At 45.6% G+C, this 13008-nt stretch overlaps 1 protein-coding gene across 1 annotated transcript in view; it reads right to left on the bottom strand.

Annotated features, from left to right (window-relative positions):
- LOC115104863 (bone morphogenetic protein 7-like) overlaps positions 1-12297 on the bottom strand; it is a 70033-nt gene extending 57736 nt beyond the window's left edge. Inside the window, exon 1 of the mRNA XM_029626210.2 lies at positions 11402-12297. Coding sequence (XP_029482070.1) covers positions 11402-11807 — 406 coding nt within the window. The 5' untranslated portion in view covers positions 11808-12297. The remainder of the gene's footprint in view (positions 1-11401) is intronic.
- Between the last annotated feature and the right edge of the window lie 711 nt (positions 12298-13008).

The following is a 13008-nucleotide window of genomic DNA, read 5'->3' as shown; positions in this document are numbered from 1 at the left end:
GGTGGCTGTTGATTTAGATAAGAGGGGCACTGATGGCTCCTCCATTGCAGTTCAACAGGATGTGGACAGGGGATGACGGTAGGCCGTACAAGGGAGGGTGCAAATCCTTCAAACAGAGATGGATTTCACCCTTACTTACTGGAAGTCCCCTCTGTAGAGGATCTCATAGAAAGAGTTAGGAGGAGAAACGGGAGATGGGAATTTTTGGTAACATCTCATGCCAAGTAAGGCTCGGGAAGACCTTCAGCCGTGAGGCTGAGTGAAGCCATCAGAAATAAGTTGGACATGACAAAAGAACAACATTTGAAGTTCCAGTTCCATCAACACACATACTAAACCGTTCCATCAACACACATACTAAAACCAGTTCCATCAACACACATACTAAACCAGTTCCATCAACACACATACTAAAACCAGTTCCATCAACACACATACTAAACCAGTTTAAATATCGTAAATGAAAAGCGAAATGACTATGTGTGTCACGGTCGTCGTAACGAGGAGACCAAGGCACAGCGTGATAAGTATACATCTTCTTTTAATGAAGGAAAAACACTAAACAAACTAACAAAGAAACCAAACGACCGTGCCGCTATATAACACGAGTGCTGACAGGCAACTACACATAGACAATAACCCACAAAACCAACATGGAAAATGGCAACCTAAATAGGATCCCCAATCAGAGACAACGATAAACAGCTGTCTCTGATTGGGAACCAATTCAGGCCACCATAGATCTACATATACCTAGACATAATAAAACCCCATAGAATTACAAAAATCCCTAGACAAGACAAAAACACACATACCCCACCCTCGTCACACCCTGACCTAACCAAAATAATAAAGAAAACAAAGGTAACTAAGGTCAGCGTGTGACAATGTGCGTGTATTTAAACCATGTTCTCCTCTTCTGGTCAGAAAAACCTTCGAAGTTTTCAAAGGAAATTGACACATCTGTGGTTTAGAATACTTATTTCACAGAACAGGTGAACCATTAATTTTCTAGGAGACAGGAATGAAGATATTATCTTCAAAAGTATCTTCAGGCTGACTAGCGCTGCCACCGACCGACCGACCAACCGTGGCTACTACACAAGGGGGAGCATTAAGACGAGTCTGGGTTGGTGGTGCGACATCATGTGGCTCGTATTGTACATCATGTAGTGTAACACACCAGGGTACAGACCAGGCAAACAGAGTGATAACGATGATCAACACTCTGTTTCAGTGAATGAGGGGGAGGCAAAGGAAGGGATGTTTCTGTTAACCTAATTGAAGTTATTTCCTTTTACTTGTGATGAGTCAATATGGGTCGATGGCATGAGCGATACTTTCGACGAGCGGATGACCTATCAAGACCTAGCTATGAATCACTGACGAAGAACAGAGCGTCTGCTTACCACAGACAGATGCTGTAGCAGAGTTTAAGGGACTCCTAAATCCATGAACCCCCATAGGAAAACCCACAACGAGCCCTCTATCAGTAGAGCTGGTGTACAATGGATCAGTTGAGGCCTACAATACAAAATTAAAGGTCCATCACCACTTTTTCCAACACCTATCAGATCCGATGATTGTCCCTATACAATACACATGCTAAAGGCTTTAAAGAAACGAGACCACCCAGACAGTAAGCGGCATTCTGTAGTCTATGTTTCTCGGCCATCCGTCAGGAAACAGTCAAATACTGAGCTACTGAGCATTAAAAACTAATCAGATGATACACAGTAGTCGTACAATACTTTATTTGCAAAGCAGACGGAGCGCCTTGGCCTGTCTAGTATTAATTAGAATCACATTCAAGGAGGAAGCCATCTTCTCCAAGGCAGTAAGTAAGTAGCAGGACTCTGTGTTCTATTGGGATGGCAACCTAATCCCTGGGTACTATGTGTTGGATGGGAACTGATGTACCGGAGATGATTAATTGAATTGGATATGCAGATGCGCAAGAGCAGCAAAGCCAAAACTAACTGTGATTCGAAACGACTTAAGACACTCCCAAATCAAAATCAAATCAAACCAAATTTGAATGGTCACACACATATTTAGAAGATGTAATTGCGGGTGTAGTGAAATGCTTCTGTTCCTAGCTCCAACAGTGCAGTAGTATCTAACTAAATGCTTGTGTTCCTAGCTCCAACAGTGCAGTAGTATCTAACTAAATGCTTGTGTTCCTAGCTCCAACAGTGCAGTAGTATCTAACTAAATGCTTGTGTTCCTAGCTCCAACAGTGCAGTAGTATCTAACTAAATGCTTGTGTTCCTAGCTCCAACAGTGCAGTAGTATCTAACAATTCACAACAATAGACACAAATCTAAAAGTAAAAGAATGGAATTAATAAATATATACATTTTAGAGCAATGTCAGAGTGGCATTGACTAAAATACAGTAGAATAGAATACAGTATATACATATGAGATGAGTAATGCAGTATGTAAACATTATTAACATTATCCCACAGTAGTTACCTGAGAACAAAACAGCCGGCAATATCTGGTTTTCATCACTACATGTAACAATTTCACTGTTGAACACCCCAGAGGACGATAAATAAAGAAGCTCTTGCAGTGTAGTTTGTAACATGCTCTACTTTTAGCTCATCACTTCCCCCCGGGGACAGACATCAGTTCAACGTCTAGTTTTAAATTTACATTTGGTTGAGTTGTCAACTAACGTGAAATCAAAAACAAACAAAAAAGTCATCATGTCATTGGATTTAGGTTAAAAGTTAGGTGAGAAAATACGAAATTCTCTTATATTGATTACTTTTTGCAAATCCAATCAGTTTTCTACGTTGATTCAACGTCATCAAATGTATTTGGGGGGGTTGAAATACCATGGAAACACCATTGATTCAACCAGTTTTTGCCCAGTGGATTGTTGAACTTTGTGGTTAGGCTTGAGTTCAAAACAACTTTGACAAGAGCCACATACTTAAAAAAAAAATGGTTATTAGGACACTTTCATAGTATTTTCATTTTCAATAATGTCAATATTCAAAAAATGGCATCCATCAAGCTTAGCAGCATTGACAGGATAGCAGGGGTTGGAACCAAAATTATTTTCTAATCATTCTGTTCAGAACCCCTATTTTTTTTTAATTCCATTCCAGTGTACTGACCAGAAAAGAAAGTTCTGAACCGGTTCGAACCCCAAAAAAGGAACAGTTTATATAGTTTCTAGTTTTTCTGTGAAATCGACAGTTTTTACGAAATAGGTTGGTTGTTGTGATACACCCTGGAATCAAACCAGGGTCTGTAATGACACCTCTTGCACTGAGATGCAGTGTCTTAGACCACTGGGCCACTCAGGAGCCCATACTAGACATTGGGAATATTTTTGGAACCAAAAATTACATTATTAACCTGTTCTCAAGATTTTAAAATAACGGTTCTGTTACGGAACACTACAGATCACTTCCGTTCCTGATCAAAAATCTATATTTTTCAGTTTTCGGTTATGTTCCCTGAACTGGTTCCAACCCCTGCCAGAGAGAGAGTCTGTTAATCTTCCTACAGTCTGTTTAGACAGGCTCTGTAAACACTCCCGAGGCTAATGGAAGGAATGACAGTGGGCTTTTATGTTAAAGCGTTTCTGATTAAAGTATCTCTTTATTGTCTGGGGTTTAATTAAATAAATCTAGCAAAGCAAACAAACAATGCAACACAGTTTACACATTAAACCCGTAACTTGTAGGCTATGGGGTGAATCCATTTGAATTCAATCACTTTTTGACAGTACCCCTTTCGATTTGAACAAAACGTTCCATACATATTTGCCCATTGTAGAAGTGCTCAGAAAGGGACTTTTTGGATAAAAGCTGCTTAAAGTTGACCTATTTTTGCATACAACACCCATACCATATTCACATATGTTGTAGCTTAGACCCTCTATGTTACATCATTTGAGGTTGTTGTGTTGTGCCTGCCATCGGATTGAGACACAACTTGCTCTTGAATACAAGGTGTCATGATTTGGCTGATCAATGTAATAAATATGTCATCTTTCAACTAGTACCACAAAGATGGTTGGAGGTCCACACAACAGAGAAGGTTGACATGAATGGGAATATCTGTTGTTTGACATTTTACTGTCAATCCTCCATAGGAAACCTATTCAAATCATAGAAATACAGGTCATAAAATAGAAATAACAATTTAAGTTGACATTCGACGATGGGTGGACCGGCAGACATCTTCGTGGTAGTATTTTAATTCAATTTCAATTTCAATGGTGTAACCAGCTAAATTGCAGTGGTCTGAAGGAATAGGTCCATTCTAAGAAACATATTTCTATGATTGAATGGACACCCACCCTGTATTCAAGAGCATGCTATTTCTCAACCTATGGCTGGCACAACACAAACACCTTAGATGATGTAAAGTATGAGCTCGAGGTGAAGAAGCCGGATGTGGAGGTCCTGGGCTGGCGTGGTTACATGTGGTCTTAAGCTACAACATATGCAAATACGAAACAAATCTGAGTTTAGGCGTTTTTAGATACGCTAACTGACAATAAAGGTTTTAAAAAATGTCAGTTTTCAAGAAATTATAAAATAGTTTGACAACCCTGTTGGTAAGCTTCGAAATTATATAAAATTCAACCGTTTAACTTGTCCTGTGATGAAGAAAATGAAGTCTCGTGGTCTGGAGGGGAATGCAAAATGGGTGAACTTTGAGCACCTTTATCTCCTGAATGTTTTGGCATTCATGTCCAACAAGTCCCTTTCTGGCAGCCTCTCCATTGGGCCTCCTCTCCATTGGGCCGCCTCTCCATTGGGCCCCCTCTCCATTGGGCCTCCTCTCCATTGGGCCGCCTCTCCATTGGGCCGCCTCTCCATTGGGCCTCCTCACCTCCTCTCCATTGGGCCGCCTCTCCATTGGGCCTCCTCTCCATTGGGCCGCCTCTCCATTGGGCCGCCTCTCCATTGGGCCGCCTCTCCATTGGGCCGCCTCTCCATTGGGCCTCCTCTCCATTGGGCCTCCTCTCCATTGGGCCGCCTCTCCATTGGTCCGCCTCTCCATTGGGTCTCCTCTCCATTGGGCCTCCTCTCCATTGGGCCTCCTCTCCATTGGGCCTCCTCTCCATTGGGCCTCCTCTCCATTGGGCCGCCTCTCCATTGGGCCTCCTCTCCATTGGGCCGCCTCTCCATTGGGCCTCCTCTCCATTGGGCCTCCTCTCCAAATCAAATCAAATTTTATTTGTCACATACACATGGTTAGCAGATGTTAATTTGAGTGTAGCGAAATGCTTGTGCTTCTAGTTCCGACAATGCAGTAATAACCAACAAGTAATCTAACTAACAATTCCAAAACTACTGTCTTATACACAGTGTAAGGGGATAAAGAATATGTACATAAGGATATATGAATGAGTGATGGTACAGAGCAGCATAGGCAAGTAGATGATATCGAGTACAGTATATACATATGAGATGAGTATGTAAACAAAGTGGCATAGTTAAAGTGGCTAGTGATACATGTATTACATAAGGATGCAGTCGATGATATAGGGTACAGTATATACGTATGCATATGAGATGAATAATGTAGGGTAAGTAACATTATATAAGGTAGCATTGTTTAAAGTGGCTAGTGATATATTTACATAATTTCCCATCAATTCCCATTATTAAAGTGGCTGGAGTTGAGTCAGTGTCAGTGTCAGTGTGTTGGCAGCGGCCACTCAATGTTAGTGGTGGCTGTTTAACAGTCTGATGGCCTTGAGATAGAAGCTGTTTTTCAGTCTCTCGGTCCCAGCTTTGATGCACCTGTACTGACCTCGCCTTCTGGATGATAGCGGGGTGAACAGGCAGTGGCTCGGGTGGTTGATGTCCTTGATGATCTTTATGGCCTTCCTGTAACATCGGGTGGTGTAGGTGTCCTGGAGGGCAGGTAGTTTGCCCCCGGTGATGCGTTGTGCAGACCTCACTACCCTCTGGAGAGCCTTACGGTGGAGCAGTTGCCGTACCAGGCGGTGATACAGCCCGCCAGGATGCTCTCGATTGTGCATCTGTAGAAGTTTGTGAGTGCTTTTGGTGACAAGCCGAATTTCTTCAGCCTCCTGAGGTTGAAGAGGCGCTGCTGCGCCTTCTTCACGATGCTGTCTGTGTGAGTGGACCAGTTCAGTTTGTCTGTGATGTGTATGCCGAGGAACTTAAAACTTGCTACCCTCTCCACTACTGTTCCATTGATGTGGATAGGGGGGTGTTCCCTCTGCTGTTTCCTGAAGTCCACAATCATCTCCTTAGTTTTGTTGACGTTGAGTGTGAGGTTATTTTCCTGACACCACACTCCGAGGGCCCTCACCTCCTCCCTGTAGGCCGTCTCGTCGTTGTTGGTAATCAAGCCTACCACTGTTGTGTCGTCCGCAAACTTGATAATGAACTCGCACACCGAATCAGCGTATTCGTCAATATTGTTATCTGACGCAATACGAAACATATCCCAGTCCACGTGATGGAAGCAGTCTTGGAGTGTGGAGTCAGCTTGGTCGAACCAGCGTTGGACAGACCTCAGCGTGGGAGTCTCTTGTTTTAGTTTCTGTCTGTAGGCAGGGATCAACAAAATGGAGTCGTGGTCAGCTTTTCCGAAAGGGGGGCGGGGCAGGGCCTTATATGCGTCGCGGAAGTTAGAGTAACAATGATCCAAGGTTTTTCCACCCCTGGTTGCGCAATCGATATGCTGATAAAATTTAGGGAGTCTTGTTTTCAGATTAGCCTTGTTAAAATCCCCAGCTACAATGAATGCAGCCTCCGGATAAATGGTTTCCAGTTTGCAAAGAGTTAAATAAAGTTCGTTCAGAGCCATCGATGTGTCTGCTTGGGGGGCATATATAGGGCTGTGATTATAATCGAAGAGAATTCTCTTGGTAGATAATGTGGTCTACATTTGATTGTGAGGAATTCTAAATCAGGTGAACAGAAGGATTTGAGTTCCTGTATGTTTCTTTCATCACACCATGTCTCGTTCGCCATAAGGCATATGCCCCCGCCCCTCTTCTTACCAGAAAGATGTTTATTTCTGTCGGCGCGATGCGTGGAGAAACCCGTTGGCTGCACCGCCTCGGATAGCGTCTCTCCAGTGAGCCATGTTTCCGTGAAGCAAAGAACGTTACAGTCTCTGATGTCCCTCTGGAATGCTACCCTTGCTCGGATTTCATCAACCTTGTTGTCAAGAGACTGGACATTGGCAAGAAGAATGCTAGGGAGTGGTGCACGGTGTGCCCGTCTCCGGAGTCTGACCAGAAGACCGCCTCGTTTCCCTCTTTTTCAGAGTCGTTTTATTGGGTCGCTGCATGGGATCCATTCCGTTGTCCTGTTTGAAATGCAGAACACAGGATCCGCGTCGCGAAAAACATATTCTTGGTCGTGCTGATGGTGAGTTGATGCTGATCTTATATTCAGTAGTTCTTCTCGACTGTATGTAATGAAACTTAAGATGACCTGGGGTACTAATGTAAGAAATAACACGTAAAAAAAACAAAAAACTGCATAGTTTCCTAGGAACGAGAAGCGAGGCGGCCATCTCTGTCGGCCTCCTCTCCATTGGGCCGCCTCTCCATTGGGCCTCCTCTCCATTGGGCCTCCTCTCCATTGGGCCGCCTCTCCATTGGGCCGCCTCTCAATATATGGAAAGTTTAAAAAAAAAAATTATTCATTTTACCCCGTTTTCTCCCCAATTTCGTGGTATCCAATTGTTTTTAGTAGCTACTATCTTGTCTCATCGCTACAACTCCCGTACGGGCTCGGGAGAGACAAAGGTTGAGGGTCTGATACACAACCCAACCAAGCCGCACTGCTTCTTAACACAGCGCGCATCCAACCCGGAAGCCAGCCGCACCAATGTGTCGGAGGAAACACCGTGCACCTGGCAACCTTGGCTAGCGCGCACTGCGCCCGGCCCGCCACAGGAGTCGCTGGTGCACGATGAGACAAGGACATCCCTACCGGCCAACCCCTCCCTAACCCGGGCGACGCTAGGCCAATTGTACGTCGCCCTACGGACCTCCCGGTCGCGGCCGGTTACGACAGAGCCTGGGCGAGAACCCAGAGTCTCTGATGGCACAGCTGGCGCTGCAGAACAGCGCCCTTAACCACTGTGCCACCCAGGAGGCCGGAAAGTATTTTTTTTAATCAAAAGGGACGCTGTCAAGAAATGACTGAATTCAAATGGATTTACCCTATGGCCAATGCCAAATATAGCCGTACATAAATACCAGTGTGCTGGTTGTTGATTCTTGTATTTATACTGAACAAAAATATAAACACAACATGTAAAGTGTTGGTCCCATGTTTCATGAGCTGAAATAAAAGATCACAGAAATGTTCCATACGCACAAAAAGCTTCATTCTCTCCAATGATGTGCACAAATTTGATTACATCCCTGTTTAGTGTGCATTTTTCATTTGCCAAGAAAATCTATCCATCTGACAGGTGTGGCATATCAGGAAGCTGATTAAACAGCATGATCATCGTACAGTTGCACCTTGTGCTGGGGACAATAAAAGGACACTCTAAAATGCACCATTTTACATTTTGTCACACAACACAATGCCACAGATGTCTCAAGTTTTCAGGGAGCATGAAATTGGCATGTTGACTGCAGGAATGTCCACCAGAGCTGTTGCCAGATAATTGAATATTTGGCAGTACATCCAGCCAGCCTCACAACCACAGACCAGGTGTAACCACACCAGCCCAGGACCTCCTCAACCACAGACCAGGTGTAACCACACCAGCCCAGGACCTCCTCAACCACAGACCAGGTGTAACCACGCCAGCCCAGGACCTCCTCAACCACAGACCAGGTGTAACCACGCCAGCCCAGGACCACCTCAACCACAGACCAGGTGTAACCACACCAGACCAGGACCTCCTCAACCACAGACCAGGTGTAACCACGCCAGCCCAGGACCTCCTCAACCACAGACCAGGTGTAACCACACCAGCCCAGGACCTCCTCAACCACAGACCAGGTGTAACCACGCCAGCCCAGGACCTCCTCAACCGCAGACCAGGTGTAACCACGCCAGCCCAGGACCTCCTCAACCACAGACCAGGTGTAACCACGCCAGCCCAGGACCTCCTCAACCGCAGACCAGGTGTAACCACGCCAGCCCAGGACCTCCTCAACCGCAGACCAGGTGTAACCACGCCAGCCCAGGACCTCCTCAACCACAGACCAGGTGTAACCACGCCAGCCCAGGACCTCCTCAACCACAGACCAGGTGTAACCACGCCAGCCCAGGACCTCCTCAACCACAGACCAGGTGTAACCACGCCAGCCCAGGACCTCCTCAACCGCAGACCAGGTGTAACCACGCCAGCCCAGGACCTCCTCAACCACAGACCAGGTGTAACCACGCCAGCCCAGGACCTCCTCAACCACAGACCAGGTGTAACCACGCCAGCCCAGGACCTCCTCAACCACAGACCAGGTGTAACCACGCCAGCCCAGGACCTCCTCAACTGCAGACCAGGTGTAACCACGCCAGCCCAGGACCTCCTCAACCACAGACCAGGTGTAACCACGCCAGCCCAGGACCTCCTCAACCACAGACCAGGTGTAACCACGCCAGCCCAGGACCTCCTCAACTGCAGACCAGGTGTAACCACGCCAGCCCAGGACCTCCTCAACCGCAGACCAGGTGTAACCACGCCAGCCCAGGACCTCCTCAACCGCAGACCAGGTGTAACCACGCCAGCCCAGGACCTCCTCAACCACAGACCAGGTGTAACCACGCCAGCCCAGGACCTCCTCAACCACAGACCAGGTGTAACCACGCCAGCCCAGGACCTCCTCAACCACAGACCAGGTGTAACCACGCCAGCCCAGGACCTCCTCAACCACAGACCAGGTGTAACCACGCCAGCCCAGGACCTCCTCAACCACAGACCAGGTGTAACCACGCCAGCCCAGGACCTCCTCAACCACAGACCAGGTGTAACCATGCCAGCCCAGGACCTCCTCAACCACAGACCACGTGTAACCACGCCAGCCCAGGACCTCCTCAACCACAGACCACGTGTAACCACGCCAGCCCAGGACCTCCTCAACCACAGACCAGGTGTAACCACACCAGCCCAGGACCTCCTCAACCACAGACCAGGTGTAACCATGCCAGCCCAGGACCTCCTCAACCACAGACCAGGTGTAACCACACCAGCCCAGGACCTCCTCAACCACAGACCAGGTGTAATCACGCCAGCCCAGGACCTCCTCAACCACAGACCAGGTGTAACCACGCCAGCCCAGGACCTCCTCAACCACAGACCAGGTGTAACCACGCCAGCCCAGGACCTCCTCAACCACAGACCAGGTGTAACCACACCAGCCCAGGACCTCCTCAACCACAGACCAGGTGTAACCACACCAGCCCAGGACCTCCTCAACCACAGACCAGGTGTAACCACACCAGACCAGGACCTCCTCAACCACAGACCAGGTGTAACCACACCAGCCCAGGACCTCCTCAACCACAGACCAGGTGTAACCACGCCAGACCAGGACCTCCACAACCACAGACCAGGTGTAACCACACCAGCCCAGGACCTCCTCAACCACAGACCAGGTGTAACCACACCAGACCAGGACCTCCTCAACCGGCTTCTTCACCCTGAGGGATCATCTGAGACCAGCCACCTGGACAGCTGATAAAACTGAGGAGTATTTCTGTCTGTAATAAAGCACTTTTGTGGGGGAAAACTCATTCTGACTGGCAGGGCCTGGCTCCCAAGTGGGTGGGTCTATGCCCTCTCAGGCCCACACATGCCTGCGCCCCTGACCAGTCATGTGAAATCCATATATTCGGCATAATTAACTTATTTCAATTGACTGATTTCCTTATATGAACTGTAACTCATTAAAATCGTTGAAATTGTTGCATGTTGCGTTTATATTTTTGTTCAGTATAGTTTGCTATGGATACGTTTTAAATTTTTATCCCTCCGAAATTTCACAACAGGCTTCAGCATTTGGACTAAATGAACCAATTTATCCCTGTACATAAATGATCATTTAGCGTAAAGTCCATAGGCAACACGGTATTTAAAAAAAAAACATTTAATCGTTTTAGTGTTTTACCACTGAAGAGGACTGAGAAGAGTTCAGAGGAAAACATTCCGTGGTTCGTGAGAGCGCGCGCAATTGTGCACGCATCGACGGCCCAATACAGGCTCATCCGAACACCTGTAATTCATACGTAGTCTGCAAATATACTACAGGATGTCGATCTATTGTTGAACCAGTGGAGAAGCATACTGTTCGCGAAACTGCTTTTTACGATCATGTGTCCGAATATTACATGATTTGCTCCCTATTATCTCCAAATTGAGTTAAATTACTATAAGGTTAAATAAATTACATTTGTAACGATAACTGTATAGCTTACCCAGATTGACAAAGCTCATCACCATGTCGGCGTCATTTAGGAAGGCATTCTCCTGATGTTTTGCTAAACGGGGACCTTGGGTGGTGTACAAGGACTGGTACTGTTCCAACATGCCCTCCACTTCGTTTTTCTCCTCGCTTGATATCGTATTGTAAAGATCCAGCATGAAGAGCGGAGCGGAGTTGTACTTTCCATGTGACAGATGAGGTCTGGGTCTGTGTGGAAGTCCAAGGATGGAGAGGATCTCCTTCTGCATCTCTCTCTTTTCGTGAGTCCGCAACCGCCGGTGAATGAAACTCGGGTGCACCTCGTTGTTCCCATCGAATAAATAATTGCTACCTGCAATAAGGAACATGCAATATGCGCTCCACCACAACCCCACAAAGGCAAACCAACAGCTTGTCATTGTATGTCCAGTTTGTAGTCAGATTGTCTCTGACCTGCCGTTTCAATAATATCCTATGTCCAATATATTGTCAATCTTTTGCGCGTAAAACTGTCTTCAAATGCGCTCCTTGTTCTCACTGAAAGAAGCTTAAGTAGCTCCTTTAAAAGTAATAGAAAATCATTTACGCATTATGCAATAGTCTCCAATATTTATTTTTTTGTAAAATTGGTACGCCTATTCATTATTTCTGGTTCTGAAAAGTCTCCATCAAGTTGACAGCCCGGCTGTAAATGTACTTCTGAGCGCTTCGGGAAGTCCAAATCAGACCCAGTCAAAAGTCAACGTTATATTCCAAGTTTTCTGGTAAAATAATAAAAACTACTCTGAAAGAAACCATTTTACTTTAGTGTGTGTATTTAACTCTTAAATAAAATATTTTCCAAAGTTGCGTAGAAGAAATGACCCCTTAACTTGAAGTTTCCTAAATTCCGCCGGTTGAGCTGTGTATCTGCCGCGTGTGTGTGACAGTTGTTCTGGGTAACGGGCATTAGCAGGTAGTAAAGCGCGTGCGTGTGGCCACTGTACACGCCCAGTTAGTGCGCACAGAGGCAGAGGAGAGGTGGGGCTTTGGAGACAATTATATCATCATAAAGTTGATGACATATTGATTTACATGTAGAAAGTGCCCATCAAAAGCTGTACACATTTTCATACTTAAAAATACTTAAATTCATATTTATGACTATTTTCCAGCACGTGTATAGTAGCAATAACCTATGCACCAAATGTAAAACTATCTCTGCCAAAAAATGGTGATCTATAGTATTCGATTAGGCTAGACAGGTCATAACAGTCCATTTCTAAAGTTGTTAAAAGGTTTTAGCCACTTAGAGGTCCCCTGGGATTTTCTTTAGGGAACTCAAGTCCGTTTGGAAATAATATAATCTTGGTTATGCACGACCCCTGACGATGAAATGAAAAACAGCAACATCTCAGACACGTTATGTTATTACTGTATTACCATCCTTATTATTATTATTATTATATTTAGGCCTTTAAGCAAATTAAATCATATTGTGATCCAAGTTTACTTAATGACCCCGTCAACAGACATACTTCAATACCACACGATGCTCAAAATAACACTATGATAATAACACTATGATAATAACACTATATTCCTATGAATTTATATTGCACCAGACCATTTTTTAAATAT

This window comes from Oncorhynchus nerka, linkage group LG22, assembly GCF_034236695.1.
Source record: "Oncorhynchus nerka isolate Pitt River linkage group LG22, Oner_Uvic_2.0, whole genome shotgun sequence".
Lineage (NCBI taxonomy): Eukaryota > Metazoa > Chordata > Actinopteri > Salmoniformes > Salmonidae > Oncorhynchus > Oncorhynchus nerka.
This window is presented reverse-complemented; position numbering and strand designations above follow the sequence as displayed.